At 52.6% G+C, this 22,359-nt stretch overlaps 1 protein-coding gene across 3 annotated transcripts in view; it reads left to right on the top strand.

Moving 5' to 3' along the window:
- The window catches only part of Kcnab2 (potassium voltage-gated channel subfamily A regulatory beta subunit 2), a 92,845-nt gene that overhangs the window by 55,760 nt on the left and 14,726 nt on the right, over positions 1 to 22,359 (top strand). For all 3 annotated transcript variants that reach the window (XM_041651446.1, XM_041651448.1, XM_041651447.1), the window contains 3 exons: positions 13,463 to 13,506; positions 14,352 to 14,389; positions 19,794 to 19,873. In XM_041651446.1, coding sequence (XP_041507380.1) covers positions 13,463 to 13,506; positions 14,352 to 14,389; positions 19,794 to 19,873 — 162 coding nt within the window. The remainder of the gene's footprint in view (positions 1 to 13,462; positions 13,507 to 14,351; positions 14,390 to 19,793; positions 19,874 to 22,359) is intronic.

Here is a 22,359-nt window from a genome sequence, read left to right on the forward strand (position 1 = left end):
AGCTTCCCTGTCCTGACCGCCCACTCCCAAAAAACCCACATGGAGACTTAATATAAATTATAAACATTTGGCAGATAGCTCAGGCTTGCTACTAGCTTCCTGTTACATTTATACTAACACGTATTTCTTATCTAGGCTTTGCCCATGGCTTGGTACCTTTTCTCAGTACAGCATGCCCACTTGCTCTCTCTGGGTCTGAGGGCAGCTTCTGATTCTGCCCTCCTTCTTCCCAGTCCTTAGTCTGGAAGCCTCTGCTTCCTGCCTGGCTACCAGCCAATTAGCTTTGTATTAACAAGGACAGTAACACATTTTCACAGTGTCCAGGATTGTTTCACAGCGCACTACCCTCTCTGGGCTGCTGGCATCATGCCTCCCGCCCTCTCTGTGGTTAGTTTGCCTGTTCACCTTGGCCACTTTACTCCTGGGAGAGTCTGCACCTCTGTAAGCCCAGGACAGTGCTGAGTGATCCTAACACATCCTCCAGAACATTCTCTGAAGCGTGACTTTTTCTCACTGCTCCCTTGAAGGAAGTGAACAGCACAGGGAGCTGAACCTGGTGACAGAGAGCCTAGCCCTGGGCCAAGTGACCTTCAGCCACCTGTAAGGTCAGGAGTCCTAAGTCTTGCCTTTCTGCTTCCAGACCCAGAGCTGGTACCAGAAGCCAGGGAGCCTTGGCAGGTTGCCACCCTAATTGAGCAGGCGGTAATTTGCTCTGTCAGCCTGCAGTCACATCTCGCCACAGGAGGTTTCTAGGAAGAGCTGGGAATCCACATGTGTCTTTTGTTTTTTAAGGTTTATTTTTATTTTTCATGTATATGAGTGTTTTGCCTGCCTGTATGTATGCACACTACATGTGTGCCTGGTGCCCATGGAGGTCAGAAGAGGTTGCTGAATCCCCTGGAACTGGAGTTACAGACAGCTATAAGCCAACATGTGCGTTCTAGGGCTGGAGAGATGACACAGGGGTTAAGAGCACTGACTGCTCTCCTAGAGGATCCTGGTTCAATTCCCAGCACCCACATGGCCATTCACAACTGTTTGTAACTCTAGTTCCAGGGATCTAACACCCTCACACAGACATACACACAGGCAAAACACCAACTCACATTTTTTTTAAATTTTTTAAATGTGGAACCAAACTTGGCTCCCCTACTAGCAAGTGTTCTTAACCGCCAAGCCATCATCCCAACCCCCGCCATGTGTATCTATAAGGACAGACGTGAAGGAAGGCACTATGGCTAGACAAGGGTGAGCATCTGCAAGAGGAGCTGCCTTGCTCCCCCACAACTGCTAGGATGGGGGAGATGAGAGCTGGGTGGATTAAAACGTGGCCCAAGTCAGGTATTGAAATGTAGGTATCAGTAGGGCACAGACCTTCCTGCCTCTGCCAGCCCCTGGTGGCTGCAGTTACCCTCACTCTTCCTTGGCATTTAGACGTACCATCATGGTCTCCATCTTCATGTTGTCTTCCCCCGTGTGTCTCCAAATCTCTCTCCATAGAAAGGCTTTGGGACCTGTGATAGGTAGTTTTATAGCAACTTGACACAAGCTAAAGTCATCTGAGGGGAAGGAACCTCAATTAAGAAAATTAAGAAGTGCTGGGCTTAATTAAAGGCGTGCACCACCAGCACCCAGCCGGAAGATCCTGCTTTCAAATGCAGTCTGCTTCACAGGTGCTCAGGATGTCCTTGCATCAAAGGCAGAATCCACACCTTTAGGCTATAGAACACCATGGAGCATCCTTCCTATGTCGATGCCTTGGGACTCAATTAAACTTGAACTTAAATATTAACATGAAAGATAAGCGCCATGTGACCAAGCAAGCCGCTTGGCCGCTCGGTGTCCTAGCTTCCTTCTTTGAAAGCAGAACTATAGACACAGCCTCGGGGAGCTGTCCTGAGCATCCCTAAGGCTATAAAGTAACCATAGCTCCAGGCCTGGCTCCTGCGGGAAAGCTGATGTCCATCCCCACCTCAAAAGGACCTTCTTCACCTCTGGAACCTACACTGCCCACCAGACCCCAAATCTCCCACTTGGAAATACAGCTTAACACCATACAGACAAGAAGTAGATGCCAAAGGAAGGGAGGTAAAAAGACCAGGGGGCCATTCTGGAAGAACCAAGCCAGGAATGGGAACTGGGAGCCAGCTGGCAAGCAGGAAATCCCACAGCTCGGAGCTGCCCGTGGCCTGTGTCCATGCTGGCCTGCCTTTCCTGGCAGCTGCTACCACAGAGGAGCTGGGTGATCATCTCAGGTGCCAGCAACCAGAGACCCATACCCCTGTGGGTCCCCGACCTCTTCAGCCCCAGCTTTCACTGCAAGGCCACAGTGGCAAGAAATGGGAGGGAGGACCAATACCCCACATCTGTGCCAAGTGCCTACCCAGAAACCAGCTCACCATGAAGCAGCCCCCACCCTTGGTCTGGCTGCAGAAATCCTGGCACAGCTTCTAAAGGCATGCGTTCGCTTGCGTAGATGCCCAAAAGATTTATCCCTAAGCAGCTCCCCTGACAGGGCGAGGCAGGGACAGAGTCCTACTCCGCACCGACCCTCAGAATGTTGACCTTTTAGCGCCCAAGCAATGATGCTGAGGGTGAAGGAGCACCCAGTGATCGTCAGGGCCGGTGCCGTCACCTGAACTGAAGCAATGACGGAGAAGCTGACCCTGCCAGCATCTCTCTGCAGGCTGGTGTCCAGCAGCTACCTCAGGCCCTCAGTGTTCTCAGGAGCACCAGAGACTTCTCTTGGTTGGTTGATCTAATGTTGACAGGTAGCCAGGCCTGTAATGCTGTGGCACAATGGGAACAACAAGGTGACCACCAAGGCAGAGACTCAGGCAGCAGCAGGGACAAAGGCCAGAGGCTTTGGAGGAAGGTGACCTGGAGGGTGGGGTAATCACCCAGTTTAGATGTGCTGCCCCCACACAGGCAATTCACCTAAGTAAAGCACAATCACTGGCTATAATGACACACCCCTGTAATCCCAGCTACTGAGCAGGAGGATCGCAAGTTCAAGGCCTGCCTACACCCCTGTAATCCCAGCTACTGAGCAGGAGGATCGCAAGTTCAAGGCCTGCCTACACCCCTGTAATCCCAGCTACTGAGCAGGAGGATCGCAAGTTCAAGGCCTGCCTACACCCCTGTAATCCCAGCTACTGAGCAGGAGGATCGCAAGTTCAAGGCCTGCCTACACCCCTGTAATCCCAGCTACTGAGCAGGAGGATCGCAAGTTCAAGGCCTGCCTACACCCCTGTAATCCCAGCTACTGAGGCAGGAGGATCACAGGTTCAAGGCCTGCATAGGCATCTTAGGGAAATGTTGTCTCAAAATATAATTGGAAAGAAAATGGTCAGGGTAGAGCCAATGACAGGGTACTTCCACAGCTCCCAGAGGCCCTGGGTTTGATCCTCAGCACCAGGAATTACTTAAATCCTAGCGTTATATAGTTCAACAGTTTTTGTGTGTTCATAGGCTTGCGAGAAAAAAAAATGACCACAAGCCAACTGGTACGATGGCTCAGTAGGTAGAGGGACCTGCCACATAAGCCTGGCAACCTGGGTTCAAGTCTCAAAACCCACATAAAGATGGACGGGAAGAGCAGATGCCACAAAGGTTGTCCCCCGACCTCCACTCATACACCTCCGTGCACACAAGCAATGATGATGGTGTAAAATCAAAGTCTGGAATATTTTCATCACATCCCCCCCCCTGCCCTCCACCACTGCCAAGAAACTGCTGTATCCTATGTCACTTCCTACTCCCCTCGCACCCTGGTAACCACTAACCCAACAGGGTTTTCCCTGTTCTTGGCGTCTTGTGCAAGTGAAGTCAGGCTGTGACCTTTTGCAATCTGCTTCTTTCACTTAGCAGCGTGGCCTTCATCCGTGTTGCAGCATGTGGGGGCTTATCCATGTTGTAGCATGTGTGGGTTCATCCATGTTGCAGCATGTGGGGGTTCATCCGTGTTATGGCATGTGGGAGTTCATCCGTGTTGCAGCATGTGGGGTCTCATCCATGTTGCAGCATGTGGGGGCTCATCCATGTTGCAGCATGTGGGGGCTCATCCATGTTGCAGCATGTGGGGATCCATCTGTGTTGCAGCATGTGGGAGTTCATCCGTGTTGCAGCATGTGGGGGTTCATCTGTGTTGCAGCATGTGGGAGTTCATCCGTGTTGCAGCGTGTGGGGGTTCATCCATGTTGTAGCGTGTGGGGGCTCATCCATGTTGCAGCATGTGGGGGTTCATCCGTGTTACGGCATGTGGGGGTTCATCCATGTTGCAGCATGTGGGGATTCATCCGTGTTACGGCATGTGGGGATTCATCCGTGTTACGGCATGTGGGGGTTCATCCGTGTTGCAGCATGTGGGGGTTCATCCATGTTGTAGCATGTGGGGGTTCATCCGTGTTGCAGCATGTGGGGGTTCATCTGTGTTGCAGCATGTGGGGGTTCATCTGTGTTGCAGCATGTGGGGGTTCATCTGTGTTGCAGCATGTGGGGGTTCATCCATGTTGCAGCATGTGGGGAATTCATCCATGTTACGGCATGTGGGGGCTCATCCATGTTGCAGCATGTGGGGGCTCATCCATGTTGCAGCATTGTCAAAACTTCTTTTTATGGCTGAATAGTATTCCGTTGTGCGATGAACCGCGTGTTGTTCAGCCGTTTGTCAGTTACTGGGCATTTGGGTTGTTGCCATCTTTTGACTGTGCTGAAAAATGTCGCTGTGGACATTTGTGTTCAAGCTCTTGTGGTTTCACATGATTTGCATTCTCTGGGAACATACTTAGGAGTGGGTCCCCAGTTCTGCGGCGACTCTGCCTCTTCCGACCTCACTCATTAGTGTGGCTGTTCATGGCATACCCTGTGGTTGAGAATGACCCTGGAGGAGCAGTGAGCCCCCCCCCCTTGTGAGATGCCCTGGTTAGCCAGCACAGGGAAATACATAAAAAGGAAAAGTCAGGAGGTCAAGGGCTTCTGCTAGGCCCGCGTGTGTAGCCCAGACCTCCTGCTTACGCACCCCCTGGCCGGAGAGGTGGCTCAGCAGTTAAAGTGTGCACCACTCACAGAGGACTGGAATCTGATTCTCAGCACCCACATCAGGTGGCTCACAGCCCCCTGTAACTCCAGCTCTGGGTGCCCCACCCTCTACTGGCCTCTGTAGGCACCCACCCCCCCACACACACACACATGCACATACCCACATAGACACACGTGCATAACCATAATTAAAACTAAAAATAAGGCATTTTTAAAAACTGTCTCTGGGGACCACTCCAGGAGGTCCGGGCTCAGGACTCTGTGTGTATAACAGGCTCCCCGAGTTCCTGACAAGATCTTGGTGGTTTGGTGCTGGGCAGACTGCTCTGTGCCAAACACGCCCCGTGCGGTACTCAAAGTTCTAAGGAATAAAAGGTGTGTGTTAAAAGATTCCATGAGCTGTTAGCCAGAGTTAACTTCCATGTCTCTATTTGGGCTCAGGCTCTGCATCTTCGGGGGAGGCTACAATGCTCGCCTCCTGCAGCAGGGAGGCGTGCGGATGCTTTGCCTTCTGCAACCTTCAGCAGCCACATGCTCCTTAAAAGGCCAGGGTCGTCTTCTGTGAGTTCCAGGGTCCAGGCTGCAGAAGGAATTTAACCGCCCTTCTCCCAGCCCTCCTTCCACCCAGTTTGGTTGGAAAGAGCCTCAGGCTATCTGGAGCGCAGGGCCTCAGGCCAGCAAACCCCTGCTGCCTAAGTGCGCTGCTGGCAGGAGGAACAGAGCTTGGCCCGTGCTGGTTTCTGTAGGCAGTGCCTGTGTGACCTTCCAGAACATCCTTGGTAAAGGTACCAACTCTATCCTCCCAGGTCCAGTTCTACCTCCAGGGACTGGATCCTCTCTTTGCCTTAGGTCTGAGCTCAAGGGGACTTGAGGTTTTGCTGGACTTGGGGTGGGCGGGCACACTGTAGGGTCTGTGGCTGGCTCCCACCATGGGAAGCCAGAGTTTCTGTGACAAGATCTTTGGAGTGCATTGTATTTGTTCAGTTGTTTGTTTGCTTGCTCGTTGGTTTTGACCCTGAGCCGTTAACCAGGCTCAGGCTCTGCATGCTTTGCCTGCCAAGCTTGACCTAGAACAGTGGTGAAGTCTGAGAGGCCGCCCAGTGAGCATAGCTGTCATTCTTATCGGCTGTACCCAGAGGCAGAGCACAAGCTTGGAGGGGGCTCAGGCCGATAAAGCACCTGTCACATGAGATGGAGGACCTGAGTTCAGATCCCCAGAAGCCACATACAAAGTCAGGCGCGGCAGCACGTGCCCCCGTGCTTGGGGAAGGGAGTCAAAGACAAGGGGATCCCTGAGACTTGGTGGCCAGCCAGCCTAGCCAAGCCAGTGAGCTCCAGGTTCAGGGAGAGACCTTCCTTATGTTGAGGATGGGTATATGAAGGCGGGGCTCTAGGCCCCTAATTCACTTGTCGGTTCCCAAAGCACTGGTGAGATAAGTCTTGCTGTGCGTCTTGGTCCCATTGTCTCTTTGAGCCAGCGGCTTTCCTTGGTCATGTCCAAGTGGAAGCTTTCCCTCCCCTTTCCTGGTAACTTGTCCCTGAGCAGACAGAGATGAACACCGACTCCAGGGACCGCCCCACTCCCCCGACACACACCTGAGCCAATGTTGCTTACCCAGGCTTGGGGCTGCAGGTCAGCCTGGAGCAGCCAGTGCCAGCTCCCTCCACCTCCCCACCCCCCCCCCACCCCCCCGGGGACCAGCAAGGCAGGCGGCTGTGCATCCTGCATCATAAATAATGACCGCCTGCGCCTCTGACGGGGGAACTCACTGGCTCTCGGCAGGAGCTTCTGACACCCCATGTGCAGAGCCAGGAGCCAGGCAGGAGAAGCAGCTGCTCTCCCTGAGACCCCTCTGAGCATGCAGTCCCGGCAGCCCTGCTCAACCCCAGGATCCCACCCCAAGGAATACATCCAGCAGCGAGGTCACGAAGATGGGAGTCCACTCCTGTTGGAGGAAGGCGACTGCGCCCATCAGTCCTCAGGCCTTTGCAGCCCACTCTTGGAGACTGCCAGGGACGTGAAACAGGCAGAACCAGGGCAGGGGAAGCCAAGTGGAGACAGAGGAGATGTGAGAAGAGAATGGACAAGGCTCCTCCCTGCTGGACCTCCAACACCCCCCCCCCATCTTTGACTCCTCTCAGATAAGAGCTTGTCTAACGTCGTCTGGAAATTTGATGCCATCCACTCGGCTGCGCAGGCAGGTCCTCTCTTGCCCTCAGAAATCCTTTCTCTGAGAGAACGCCCCGCCGCTTCTTCACCTTCTGGGATAAAGTCTCATCAGAGGCAGGGAAGGGCTCCTAAGGAGCAGGTGACTTCTGAATCCGGCAGGAGCTGAACAGGGCCTCACCATGCAGGTGTCCTTCGTGTGCTCAGAGCACAGCCTGAAGACCCGCGGTCCTGAAGAACGCCTGGGTCGCTCAGCAGCCAGCAGCCCCAGCCCGGGCACCCGTGGACGATTCCGTGCCGTGGCCATGGTAGCCCGGAGCCTGGGACAGCTGTCAGTACAGAGCACCCAAAACAGCAACGACACCAACGTGAAGCAGCCAGGGATGAAATATAGGTAGGCAGAGCAGCCCGTTCTGTGGGGTGGGGACCGGCCTTCCTCCCTGCAGATCCGTCTCTGGAGACCTGAGCAGCCCTCGCTGAGGGCCTCTTAGCACCTGGTAGACCTGCTAAAGAGTAAGCTGAGACTTGGTCAACTCCAAGTCTGTTCTCCTGGGCCACAGAGGGGGGCGGGTATATAGTCACCATTTTCCTTCGCTGTTTTTTATCTCTTTTATGGGCTCAGCTCCTAAAGTAAATCACCTCATGGGACTTTACTGTACTTTACTATTTGACCTCAGCCATGCCCCCCCCCCAACGCCTCCTACTTCCACTAAGATCACAGGTCCAGAAGATGCTGGGGTCTTTCTCACTCCTGTGTAAGACTCAGAGCCCAAGGAGATGAGCAACTTGGCACCTAAAGAGTGGCTCTGGGGGAAAGGGCATGGGGCCTCTCTCCATGGAGTCTCCAGGGAAAGGGATCTTCCCTGGGTTTGTACAGGCTGAATGGGTCAAAGGAGCACTCTGGAGCCCAGACAGCCTCTTGGGAAAAGCTTCTTAAAACTAGAGTTGGAACAGTTGCTTCCCAGTGACAGACCAAACACAGGTGGTCACCACTGACTGCAGGAGGGTCCCTTAAGTTCCCAGCTGGTATCACAATGAGCTTAAAGCTCCCCAGGACCAACACTCAGAAGGTATACCAGATGTACCTATGTGATGAGGCCACATCGTGGCAAGTGCTAGCATGAGATGAGGGTCCTGCATCTTTTTCCATCCTCTAAACTTGGTGGGGACAACTGGAATGGAATTCCCTGTTCTAGATTCTCTGTGGTTTGTATCTTGGTTTCGGTAGCCATTAAAAGCTAGGGCTAAATAGATGTATGTGTGTTTATATGCATGTATGTACAGGGGTGTGCATGCATCTATGTGCATATGCACGAATTTCTGCATGCGTTTGGATTCTTGTTACCTGATGTGACTTTGAAGTCAATCTGAGATTCGCCAGGACTAAACACTAATGCCGCTGTGTCATGCGCAGAGAGCTCCACGTGATGGGAAAAGTGGATCTCAAAGAAGCCCAAGCACTCCCAGTGATCATGTGTGTGCAGTGTATATGTGCATGTCTCTGTGTGTGCATATGTGTGTCCGTGTGTGTCTGTGTGTTTGTGCCCATGTGTGGTGTGTGTGTACATGTGTGCATGTGTCTGTGTGTATACCCATGTGTGTCTATGTGCATATATACCTATATTTGTAGCTTCGTACTTGTGTCTGTGTGCATGTGTTGTCTTTGTGTGTGTCCGTGTATGCGTGCATACACTGAAGTCAGGGAGGGTGAGACCCAGCAGGGAAAGGCTTTCAATCTGGACTCCTGAGTTCAAATTCCAGCCCCAGCTCTTCTTAGACACAAGGCCCCGTCTGTCTGATGGCAGAGCACAGCCTCCCCCCACGGCAGGACCTGGTTGTGTGTTCTTGCTGTCATCTGGAGGGAGGGGGACCATACTCCTGTAAAAGATGTGCAGCCTAGGGGCCGAAAGAAAGGGTATCTAGCTCATGGCCCACAAGTCCCTTTAAGGGGTCTCTCTGCTCTCGTGCCTCGTGGGCATCAGCCTCACAAGTGACCACAGAATGATTGCCCAGGGCCACAGCTAACATTTGGTTAAGGCTGTGGGGACCAAGGATAGGCCTGATCCTGGTGCTTCCACCTCCCCTTCCCTTCAGACACCCCAGGTGTACTTGTTCATTGACGCTTCGCGGCCCACAGGGTTGGAAGAGGCAGAGGTCTCCCGAACCAAGGACACAGCTTTTGACTTGCTTGTGGAGGTGGGAGGAGCATTCTGTCCCCAGGGTCTGATCTCTGACATGTACTGCTCATGTCCAAATGGCGGCAACATTGCCGTCCCTCAGTTGACACTCCTTGGGACCCTATTCTAGTCAGCAGTTGAAGACAAGAAGTCCCATGCCTGCCCTTGGGTCCGGAGTCTGGGTACAGGGAAGACCTATGCATGACTGGTACCCCACACCCAGCACGGGGGCCAACACCAGAATCCCTGTCCCTCACACTCCCTAGCCATAGTGAGGTAGAATGGCCTTGCCTTTACCTGAGCCAGCCTTTGTCCTCCTCCCAGGTGGCTAACTTGAAAGGCCCAGAACTCTTTTTAAAGACTGTTTCCTGGGGCCCTGCCACTCTGAAGCCTGAGGCACAGCCATTGGGACAGGAGTTTACTGGCCAGGAATCTGCCTTGCCTCTGGCCAAGGTGATGCTGAGAGGCCTCCAGAGGCTTCTTCCCAGGCCTCAGGAGAGAGACAGCAAGCCGGTGAGAGAGGCTTAGGGACTTTGCCCAATTACTTTATAATCATATCAAATTTTAATTGAAGAAGGGAAATGTGTAGATTATTCTTCCATCCTGAAGTTTGGGGTGACAGCATGGTGGCTGCCACCGTGCAGGCCTGGCTCTGTGATGCTCCCTGCCCTCTCTAGGGAGCCTTTCCCATATAGCTTTTAGCCTGGAGGTGACTGTCCCCTCAGAGATAAAGACAAGAAGGCCCACGCCTGCCCTTGGGCATCAGGCCTGGCAGCAGATGGCAGGACTAATACCATCATTTAACAAAAGAAGTTGAGCAGGGCAATTACAGCATGGAGCAGTGGCCTGGTTTTGCTAAAGTGTCCCTAAGGACAGTAGATGAAGACACCACCCGGAGCCACACTCCCTGACCCACACCCATGCGCAGGAGAAGAGAGAGGCCTTTTGGGAAGTTCGTCTGTTTCTTGACCAGACTTAAGGTGCATGGCTTCTCGATGTGCTACCCCAAACTGACAGGCGACAGGCGCCTGCTCTTCAGCCACAGGTGGGCCCAGCCTCATGGCTGAAGAGCATGGTGGGCCCAGTCTTCACCTGCCTGCTTCTTAAGCTGCTCTCTCTCCCAGAACATGCGGTGTGTTCCAGCGTGTAAGGACCTAGGTTCGAGTCTCAGCTCCAGCACTACACTGATAAAAGTTTTTGGAGGGTGACAGACAAGAACTTGCCTCCTGACCTGTTCTGGTCAGAAAGTTGTTGCCTATGGTCACGTGTTAAGACAGCTCCAGGCCGCCTTCTCAACACCTGGCTCTATCCAGACCAGGTACCCAAGAGGGCCCAGGGTTCTGCAAACCCTGAAACGTTTCAAACAGGACCCTAAGTGTGTTTGTGACCTTATTCCCAGGGAGGAGATTGGTAGTCTCTATGCACTTCTCAGACTGTTATGTGACTCCAAGGCCTCAGTGCTGGCTGGCTTTTTATCGGGGTGACACAGAACGGGATCGTCTGGGAAGAAGGAGCCTCAGCTGAGAAAATGCCCCCATCAGTTTGGCCTGTGGACATGCTGTAGTGCATTTTCTTGATTAATGGTTGATGATGTGGGAAGACCCATCTCACTGTGGGTAGTGCCGCTTCTAGGTGGGTGGTCCTGGGTTATGTAAGAAAGCAGGCTGAACAAGCCAGTAAGCAGCGCTCCTCCATGGCTTCTGCTTGAGTTCCTGCCTTGGCTTCTCTGTGTTCGGTAACCAGGATTAAGTAAGCCAAAAACAAAACAAAAACCCATCCTCTTCAAGTTGCTTTTGGTCATGGTTTTTTTGTTGTTGTTTTTGTTTTTAAATATTTATTTATTTATTATGTATACAATATTCTGTCTGTGTGTATGCCCGCAGGCCAGAAGAGGGCACCAGATCTCATTACAGATGGCTGTGAGCCACCATGTGGTTGCTGGGAATTGAACTCAGGACCTTTGGAAGAGCAGGCAATGCTCTTAACCACTGAGCCATCTCTCCAGCCCTTGGTCATGTTATCAGCAATCAATCTAACTGTGGCAGCTGTCAAACCTTGCGTCTCCATGATCAGTGTGCCCCTTCTGGGCACTTTGGTCACATTCCACTACAGTTCCTTTCTGTCCGGATCTGGCCCTGCAGAATCTAGATGTGATACAACCCTGCCTTTCAGGCTAGCTCCAGATGCCCGGGTCTACGGGTGGCCTGGTGCTGATAGACAGTACTCAGGGCACCACTGGCTTGAATTCACTGATTTATAACGGGAAAGCCCAGAAACATTCTCCTCTCTCTCTCTCTCTCTCTCTCTCTCTCTCTCTCTTTCTATCTATCTCTCTCTCTCTCTCTCCCTCTCTCTCTCGTTTTTGTTTCTGTTTTTCGAGACAGGATTTCTCTGTTGCTCTGGAGCCTGTCCTGGAACTAGCTCTTGTAAACCAGGCTGACCTTGAACTCACAGAGATCCACCTGCTTCTGCCTCCCAAGTGCTGAGATTAAAGGCCCGCGCCACCACAGCCCGGCTTCATTTCTCTTTTTAATGCATAAATATTACTATCTATTAAGTTTGGGAGGTTTGTTGTTTTGGATTTTTATTTGTTTTTGTTTTTGAGACAGGATCTTGCTATGCAGCCCAGGATGGCCTCAAACTTTCAGCAATCCCCTTGCTTCAGACCTCCAAATACTGGGACCAGGCCAGGCATTGTGACACACACCTTTAATCCCAGCACTTGGGAGTCAGAGGTGAAATCAGAGACAGATTTATCTCTGTGAGTTTGAGGCCAGCCTGGTCCACATGGTGATTTCCAAGACAGCCAGAGCTACATAATAGAGAAATCCCTGTCAAAAAGAAAGTCCTGGGACCATGCCACCATGGTTCATTCGAGCCTGTTTGCAGTGTGCATTGATGGTTTTGTATAAAGAGAAACATCTCATATGTCATACACTCTGTCTTGGGCAGCTGCCTCTTTGGGAAACAAAATACACGTAAGTCAATGTCCTGTGACAGCACCAGACCTGGGAATTGTGTGACCCGTTCTCACAGTAGCCGGCATCCTTGCTGGAAGTGCCCAGCTGGCCCTAGGAGTGGCTGGCCCTTGGGGAGCATAGGGATACATGGAGCGGCAGGAGCCCATGAGAGAAGCGGCGTCCAGCCCTAAAAGGGCAAGGGCCGGGGTAGAGCTATGGCACCCAGTCACTTGTCCACCTTACCGTGTGGGCAGCTCATGCCCCTGTCTCCAACACACAGGCCAGGCATGGGTGCTCATGGACCACTGTGTGGGTGCTCATGGACCACTGTGTGGGTAGCTTGAGCTGGCTGCCAAGGGGAACATCCCCACTTCCTAGGCTGTCCTCTGTTTGTCCTCTGCCTTAGGCACTCATGAGACCCACCCTACAGCTAGCAGGATGTTTAAGAGCCCCTGATGTGCTGTTGCTCCTGGGGTGGGGGTCCAGGCTGGCCGGTACAAGGACAGACAGATGACCCAGACTTGGCAGAAGTGTCTCACCCTCTACAGCCTCCTAAGAACAGTAATGATCACCCCAAAACCTGTCCATCTGCTAAGGTGTGTCCTACCAGGTAGGAGCCTCAGTGGGCATGAGAGGTTATTTCATGGGCTGCCAGGCTATGACACAGTGAGAGCCACCCTGCTGGGGAACCGCAGTGCCGCCCACACCACTGGCCTTTGGGACATCGAAGGGCAAAGGCTCAGATGAAGCAGGACGAACTGCATGTCATTGTTCTCAAGGAGGGACAAATAACCCATAATAGAGGTGGCAAATGCACCCTCAAGAGGGAGCTTAGCTTTGGACCCTGCGGCCACTCACAGACCCGAGTCAGTCACCTCGCAACCTGCCCATCACAACAACAGCCCTTGTTATTGTCATCATCTGCCCTGGAAGCAGCTCTGCGGGCCTGTGTGAGCCCCATGTGGTCCTGGGGAACAACTGGCATGTCACCCCATGGCCGCTTAGCAGAGGCCTCCCTCGGATGATTCTGTGTGCCTTTCAGAAATCAGAAATGACTGGGTGGAAGCAGGCATCCTTCCTGCCCGAGCCAAGGTCTGACTCAATCTTTCTTTTTTCAGGAACCTGGGCAAATCCGGCCTCCGGGTCTCCTGCCTGGGGCTTGGTAAGTATGAGGACCCCTCATGAACAAGGATAGGGGGGCTTCGAACGAGTCAGCACCACCCTTAACAGAGAGCAACACTGAGAGCCTACAATTCTGGGAGATTAGGTTGCCATGGCAACCAGTAGCTGGGAAAAAAAAGGAAGGGACAGAACCTTAGCCTTAGCCAGGAGAGGCCAGGAGAATTCTTTGCACACAGCCCTTCACTTCTACCCAGAAGTCAGAGCAGCCCCTGACGCTCACTGAACCAGGAAGCTTGCTTTCTGGCTTCGAAGCCTCACTTCAGAGAGACAGTCCCCAGGAAAGCCTGTCACTTCAGAGAGACAGTCCCCAGGAAAGACCATTCGGTCTTGCCCTGTTCCTTCTGCTGGATGTCAGCTCAGTCCTCAGAACCCCCTGTTTCCCTCCTTCAAGGCAAATGCACTCTTTACCCCTCCCACCCTAACGCCCACACCTAACCCTCTGCAGGCAGAGCCTGTCATCAGGGAAGCACCCTCGGTCCGCTCTCTGGGACGGCACCACACCAACACTAGAGCCCACGCTGGCCTCACACTCAGGGCGGTCCTCCTGTCTCAGCCTCCTCACCTGGCTCCAGATGGACACTTTAGAGGCCACAGCCTTCCTCGGCTTACCAAGCTCTCTGTCCTATAGAGAGACTACTGTTAGCTTTGTTTGGAGATTCACCTAGAGGCCAGGTATCCACACACACAGGATGTGCTCCACACAGACAGTGGGTGGCATGTGGCTGTGTCTGACCCGATGCCCTACGCTTTAAAGTCTGAGCACCCACAAGACTGTTCTCACCTACTGTCAAATTATCTCACCTGAGCCTGTATGTCTCCTTCTAGGAACATGGGTGACCTTCGGGGGCCAGATCACCGATGAGGTAAGACAGGGAGCCCTCAGCCCCAAGCACACGGTTAAGTCCCCTGCATAAACTAGGGACTGTGTGTGCTCACGGAAGCCACTGTGGCAGCCTCTTTCTCGTTGTGTTGGGGGTTTCCTGCCCCCGTAGTCAAACAGGCTAAGGGGTGGTGGCTGAGACAGGTGCTGCACCTGGTGGCACAGCTGAGAACTGTGGGATCCTGGGAGTCCAGGGTTCTCATGGACGTGACACCTGTGCCGCAGCTCACCCCTAATTCAAGGCCCGTGTTTTCCCAGTGACAAAGCTGGGCCCCCTCTGAGTATGAGTGACCCATCCACACATAACCCATGTGGGCTGTCAGCCCGCCATGCTCCTGACCACATTTCCTCTGACTACTGGGAACTGCTGTCTTCTGGGGCTTATCTACCATTGGGACCCAAGGTGACGCTAAGAAAAGCAGATCTGAGTGCTGCTGGTGTTACAGGCCCTGTCGGGACAGGGGTGCCCTTCCGCACAGAGGGAGGTCAGAGAGACAGCTCCCGGCATCTGCACCATCTCAGCCGCTGCTTGCCCAGTAGAAAGGCTCATGTTTAAAAATTAATAAGCGAGTCCATTTGAGACCTTATTAGCTGCAGTTGCTCAGTTTTTAGGGAAAACTTGGCTTCCGCAGAGATTTAAATGCAGTGTGTGGTTTCGTACTTGATTTTTTTTTTTATAACAATAGCTGGTCATTGAACCATTTGTCCTGCGCTCTGAGGCTGCTGAAGACTCAGGGTGAGTCGGGAGCTTCTAAGGTGACGCTGGTCCCCAGAGCTCAGAGTAGAAATTGGAGCCCTGGGACACGTGTGGTTTGTCTCAAACAAGTCAGGTCTGACTCAGCCTTATCCCCCATTCAGGGTGGCTGCTGATAGTCGGTAGGAGGACTCTGGAGGGAGACACTAGCCACGGGGCATGGTGTCCTTGTGGACAAGCGACTCTGTCACCAACAGATTTGTGGCACTGGGAGTATTGATGAATGAATCTCAGATGTCAGCTCCAGCTGGCTTTGCCCCCCTTCGTGTCTCAGACATGGACGGGATGACAAGGATAAAGATGCTGGGGGTCACACCTTGATGACATCAATCAGGAGGAGAAGTAGATGACAGAGTTCGGGTCCTGGGAGGATGCCACAGACAAAAACAACGTAGTAAAGGAACAAGGATTTTTGTATCAGATCCTGCAATTCATGTAGGGGAAAAAAAATCAATATGCCAAGTGTTAGGGGCCCCTGGCTGTGTCGTGTGATGAGGGCAGAGTATTTGTTCTCTGCCTGTTTGGGTAAGAGCCAGTCAGGAAGCCAAGACTACTGTGGACTGCTTTCCTCCCTATCCTGAGAACTTTTGCTTAGATATATGAACCATAAAATTTACCATGTTAGGGCCGGAGAGGTAGCTCAGCCATTAAAGTGTTCACCAGCAAGTTGAATCCCCAGAACTCATAAAAAGGGGGGCATGGCAGTGTGTACTTGAAATCCCAGTGCTGGGGCAGTAGACATGGGGGGATCTCCGGCCAGACAGCCTAGCAGCATCTGCGGACGAATGAGAGACTGAAATGAGTCAGGGTGGACAGTTGAACAGTAACCTAGGAATGACACCCACGGTTGCCCCTTAGCCCGATGCATAAGTACATAGGGCACCCTTAGACATAATGACCATTTTAATCATTTTAGGGGTGTAGTTCATTGGGTGTCTTCATGTTGCTGTGCAGGCGTGACTTCCATTTCCAAACAGAAACTCCACACCTTCGAGCGGTAACTCTCCCAGTCCCTGCTAACCTCTAATCCACTTCCTGTCTCTGTGAGTCTGCACTCTGTCTTTGTGAGTAAAGTTTTATCGACACACAGTCACACTCATTGGTTGACACGTCTGTGGCTGCTTCTGTTGCAAGGACAAAGCTGAGTCCCGGACAGGTTATCTAGCCCAAGCTGTTTGAGCCGTTAAACATCTGTCCCAGTGAGAAAAGGTTTGATGGCGCCTGTGCTGTGACGTCACGACAGCTACCCACCAGTATCTGTGGAGCTGCCATACCGTCGTGAAGCCGAGAACGTTCTGGGGAGGATGGTGGTGCTGGCTGCACAGTAGCACACGTGTGACAGTATTGTTGAATGGGTGACAACTGCCACTGTCCTGGCATTCAGGAGGCTGGAGCAGAAAGAGCCTGGGTTTGAGGAACATTTGGACGACATAGTGAGACTCTGTCTCAGAGTTATCGTCTTTAGTTTGATTTATGTGTGTTGAGTGTTTTGCCTGCATACATGGATATGCACCACAGGCAAGCACATGAGGAGGCCAGAAGAGGCGTCAGTCCCCTGGAACTAGAGCTACAGATGTAACCGGCATGCAGGTGCCGGGAACCAAACCTGGTCCTCTGCAAGAACAGGGGCTGTTAACCACTGAGCCATCTCCATCCCCCTCCAAAAAATGTTTTAGGGTTAGCATGGAAAATTTTTCATACAGATTTTAATAAGAACATTTTTTGTTGCTTTTTGAGACAGGGTTTCTCTATGTAACAGTCTTGGCTGTCCTGGAACTCTCTTTGTAGACCAGACTGGCCTTGAACTCACTGAGATCCACTTGCCTCTGCCTCCCAAAATGCTGGGATTAAAGGTGTGCGCCACCACTGCCTGGCAGTAGTACATTTTTAAAGACAGTCTCACATATTCCCAGCTGTCCTTGAACTTACTATGTAACCAAGGATTACCTTGAATTTGTCCTCCTGCCTTCACCCTGCTGCGTGCTGGGGTTACAGGTGGGTACCGCCGCCACTCCTGGCTTTGTTTGTTCCTAGAAACTGAGCCTAGGGCTCAGGCTTGCTAGGCCAGTGCTCTGCCAGCTGAGCCACATCCCAGCTCCAGGAAGTGTACATCTAATGTAAAGCGAGGGGAGGAGCGAAGCTCTCAGGAACCACCTTGAGCTGGTCCCCAGGATGCCCTAGAGATGAAGTACAGAGCAGCTGCAGCCTCCTTTCTGGGAGGCTGATAGGATAGGGCAGAAATACGTGCCTGTCAAACAAATAAGTCCTCAGAGGACAAAAATGCAAGCCATGAGCCTCAGAAACCCTCTAGGGAGGCCACATGGCCCCTACCCAGTGGGGTGCAGCATGCAGTGTTGCCCTGGGCATGGCTCGGGCTGCCTGATGAGACACATCTGGGAAAGATCGTGGTGAAAGCAACAGAACACACCTGTGAACAAACCACACTTGCCCGTGCATTGGCATTGCAGGAGAACATGCCCAGAGCGAGCAGAGGTTCCTCAGGTGGGCAACTCTGGAGAAAAGGCTCAGCGGTTACATCAGGCCACAGAGAGCAACAGTAACCATGCATTTGACATGCCCACACTTGAGCTGCAGCAGAAAAGGCAGCAAAGCTCCCTGCAGGTTGATCTCCAGAGCCTCATCACCCTGGTCCTTCTGGCTCTCAGACCCCAGCAGCTGTGGCTCTGCATCAGACACTGAAGTAGCTGCAGGTTTTAGAAATTAGGTTTTATCACAGCCTGGATATCTCGGATCCCCTGACGAATCAGGAAATCTAGCAGCACCAAATCCACATTCCCATGACCACCACTGGGCATGGGTCCACTCCCCTAGCAGTGCCCTTCACTCCCAGAGTCCATCAGCATGCACACACGCTCACACACACACATGCCATGTGCACACACAAACACACGGGCATGCACACATGCATGCATGCGCTCACACAGATGCCTCTTTCCTACTGGATACCAGAGAACCAAGCAGGAGGCTGGAACCGTCCAGCCGCTCTGGGCTGACTGGGGAAGGAGGTCTGGTGCCTGAACTGCATGAATAGGTTTGGCCCTCTGAGAACTGCAGCGTTCGGGGCTCTTCTCTCTGCTGTATTTCGGTGGGGGCCATTGGTCACAGGTGTGCTCCCAGCTTCCTTGATAGCCGAACCCACCACCAATTGCTGTTTGTTATGAAACAAAGGTAACCCTTCTGGGAGCTCAAGATCTAGCTGTAACATGAAGGGCCAGGCCTGCTTGTTGTTGGGGTTTTTGTCCTGCCTGGTACCCCACAACTGTTTAGCACCAAAGAAAATCACACATAGGTCTCCATAAATTATAAGCTGATTGGCCCATTAGCTCTAGCCTCTCACTGGCTAACTCTCACATCTTGATTAACCCATTTTTTGATCTATGTTAGCCATGTGGCTCAGTACCTTTTTCAGTGGAGCAGATCACATCCTGCTGCTTCAGTGGTCTGGGCAGGAGAGGTAGGAATCAATTTCCTCCTTCCCAGAATTCTCTTGTTCTCATTACATCATTTCTACTTCTTGTTTGGTTTTCCCGCCTATATTTCCTGCCTGGCCAATCAGCATTTATTTATAACATGATTGACAGAATACAGACAATTCTCCCTCACCATCTAGCCAGCAGTGAGGTTGGTTGGATGGCCAGGATGCCACCCACGTGTCATATTAGAGAAATGCCAGCAGAGGCCACATGACCCTCAACCCCACTAGAATGGCTGTGGACCCTCTGTGGTCAGTGTGCAGCTCTCCCATGGTAGCTGGGAGAGGTATATCCTTATACAGATAAATCCACAGATAAATCTTAAAGGGGGGGGCATCCTACTACGACTGGCCACTGGTTTTCATGACTGACATGGCAAGGTGCTGCCAATCACATATCTTCAGTCAAGACCTGGTCCCTCCAGAGGCCTGGAGGAGGAGTCTGCCCCTGTCTCTCTCGGCTCCTGGGGGCATATCTTGGCTTGTAGGCATGTTGCTGTTGTCAGTGCTCTGCCTCCAGATAGCCTTCCCACTAACATGCCAGTCACATTGGACGGCATGGCTAGCCCGCTAGGAGGCCGTGTGGCCCCATCTTAGCAAATACATTCACAAATACCCTGCTACCAGATAAGGTCCCATCCTGAGTTTCTGGTTCATTTGAATTTTGGGGGCCCAATACAGGGGCCACATTCCATGATGGTCCCAAAAAATTCATAGCCAGCAGGTTGTTTCCCTCATCTGTCTTGCCATCTTTATCCTTTGTAAAGGGTTTGTTGCCTCCCTGTGCAATGGCAGAGGAGAGAGGAGCCAGGAAGGAGAAACATCAAGGCCACAGGGCTGGTGCTCCAGAGAGGTGGTTCTCAACCTATGGGTCGTGACCCCTCTGGGTTCCAATGATTCTTTCACAGGATTGCCTAAGACCATTGGAAAAACACAGAGATTTACATTACAATTCATAACAGTATCAAAATTACAGTTATGAAGTAGCAATGAAAATAGTTATATGGTCAGGGATCACCACATCATAAGGAACTGTATTAAAGGGCCACAGCATCAGGAAGGTTGAGAACCCCTGCCTAGAACCTCCCTGGAGCTGGAACGACAGTGCTGGCCCCACCAGCTCCGGTTTTGTCATTTCAGATGGCAGAGCACCTCATGACCCTGGCCTATGACAATGGCATCAACCTGTTCGATACCGCAGAGGTCTACGCTGCTGGCAAGTATGTACCTTTCTCACTGAAAGAGAAGTGGCACAGGACACCTTCAGAGAGCCACATCTCCAGTTCCTGTCTCTCCCTCCCAGGCACTCATGATAGTGTCTACCACTCTGTCTTCTTTTTAAAAGTCTAAGTGATCCTAGGAGATATTTGGATGGGGCCAGCCTCGGGACACTCAGGCACTGGCTGCTCACCTGACTCTCTGTGTGCCCTGGCACCGAGGTTAACAAGGCACAGTGCTGGGCTGCAGCCGGGATTTACTGTTGTCCCCAGCTGTGTGGGTAAGCTGGAGCCCCATGAGCCTGGCCTGTTCGTGTCTTAATGATGCAATAGGGGCTGTGGGGCAGACAGCCTTTCCAAGCTGGAGCGGGCAGGTCCTGGCAGACCTCCGTGCGAAGGAAGCGCTTTCCGTCTTGACAATGAACTTTCCAACTCGATTATACAAAGGCTCAGTGCTCTTCAGCCAGAGCTGTTGGCTTCGATTTTAAAGACGGGCTGAAATCAAATCATCTGGTCTCGTACATCACATTTCCAAAAGTCAGTTTTTGTTGGTGAAATCATTCTCTGGCTCCCTCTCTGTCCTCCCTACAGCCCGCTCCTGCTTGGAGCCAGCCAAGTTCCCATCAGCTGGGCTGGCTGCAGCCCTGACCTGCTATGTGCCATGGCCGCAGGGCCAGCACCTGCTCCATGGGCCTTGGGATCTGACCTGCTGCCTAGAGCGGGACCCATGGCACCAGGCATCAGGGAACCCAGCTGGACCACTGCCCAATCCCTACCAAGGGCCTGGGGAGCTGACAGCTGTTCCCCCACCCCCTTTAGCCTCCGTCAACAGTGCTTGGGTCTTTTCTATACCACATCCCACCACCCCCTCCTCCAACCAGACAGCAGCTTCCAGTCACAGCAAGATGCTCTCTAGACAGACGAGCTGGGCAGAGCAGCCAGAGGTTGAAAAGCCTGGTGCAGATGCCCAGCCCAGAAGCATCTCCCCGTCTCCTCCCTGGCCCAGCTCCTGCCTCGGCTTTGCTGCCCAGGAGAGCAAACACAGATTGATGCCACCTCCTTCATCTCCAGATGGCCCCATCACTGAGCATTCCCCAAACTCTACTCTGTCACTGCCTTCACTTCTGTTTAACTGGACACTCAAAGCTGGCATGCCAGGACAGCCATGCCAGACACTGAGCATCCTTGGGGCCTCTCAGGAGCCATTTGCTAGAAGCCAAGGTCTTAAGCGAAAGCTTTCTGCTCTGAATGGCATTGCCTCTGGAGCCTGCTACCCTCAGCTCTTCAGTCAGCTGCTGTAGCTCCACAGTCCAGCCCATAGCTAAGCCAGCCTGCTCACACTGCAGAGAAACCTTAACACTAGCAGCCAATGTGACTGAGAAGCTGTGCACTATGCCTTGGGGCCAGGCCAAGCTTCTCTGACCAAGGGGCTAGCCGTAGCTCCAGCAGCAGTCAGTCAGAGCTGCCCCCTCGCTGACCAGGGGTGAGCACACACATATCTTTCTGACAGTAATTTGTGTGCTTCTCAGTAACCTGCAGTATTTCTGTGCCTACATTCGTAACTTGCAACCAAGATTGCAAGCGGGAGGCTTGGGTTAGCCACTCAGGCAGCCTCACTATCATCTTCCTCCTCTCCTGGTCTTTTGTCTGACAAATTGGAGGACCAAGGAATGAAAGGAGGCCAGAGCTGATTGAATTTTCAGTACGTCCTGACCATAAATGAGGGGCATTCAGAATATATGCTAAACAGCTTGCAAATTAGAGCCCATTATTTCTGAGTGGATGACTCAGGCGCTTTTATAATTGGAATGTAGCGCTGGGTTTGGATCATTTTCCGTCTGTTGTTTTTGCTCAGAAACATTTTGCTACAAGCAGAAAGTTCTTAAAAGTTAATCCGCACTCCTGTGCCAAGCTGGAACAGCCAGCTTGTGACCCCAGCTGGCCCCGGCTTGAAGCAGGACCCTGAGCCATTGCCAAGAACAGGCAGTGGGCTGGGCGGCTCTCTGTTGTTTAAAGAGAAGAACGAACTGCACGCAAACACGCACGCACAGTCACGCGTGTGCACACACAGTCACGCATGTGCGCACACAGGCACACACAGGCTTTGTTGGAAGCCCCGCGCTGGCCCCAGGAAGTGCACCGTCTCTGCATACAGAGACGTTTGCCGAGAACACCTGGAGCACAGCTTGCCTTTTAAACATAAATTCACCTGAACATTTTACCCACGTCCCTTGGCCGAGGATTTTCCCCGGTGTACCTGCAGCTGGCGGAGGAAGCCAGTCCTGGGGACCTTTCCAGCAGTGCCCTGCACCCCCACCCCTGCTGCCAGTCCTGGGCAGTTGCAGGCTTCACCCCTTCTGGAATGAGCCACTGGGCCGAGGCCACATAGGCGCCTGGCATTCCAACCCCAGTGGCATTTTCACAGAGGGGACCCGATGGCTCATTGTCACGGTGGGGCTGGGTTTGATTCTTCTTTTTCCGTTATGCAT

The sequence above is a fragment of the Microtus oregoni genome, unplaced genomic scaffold (genome assembly GCF_018167655.1).
Source record: "Microtus oregoni isolate MIOR12 unplaced genomic scaffold, Mior012 000005F_ref0000423, whole genome shotgun sequence".
NCBI lineage: Eukaryota > Metazoa > Chordata > Mammalia > Rodentia > Cricetidae > Microtus > Microtus oregoni.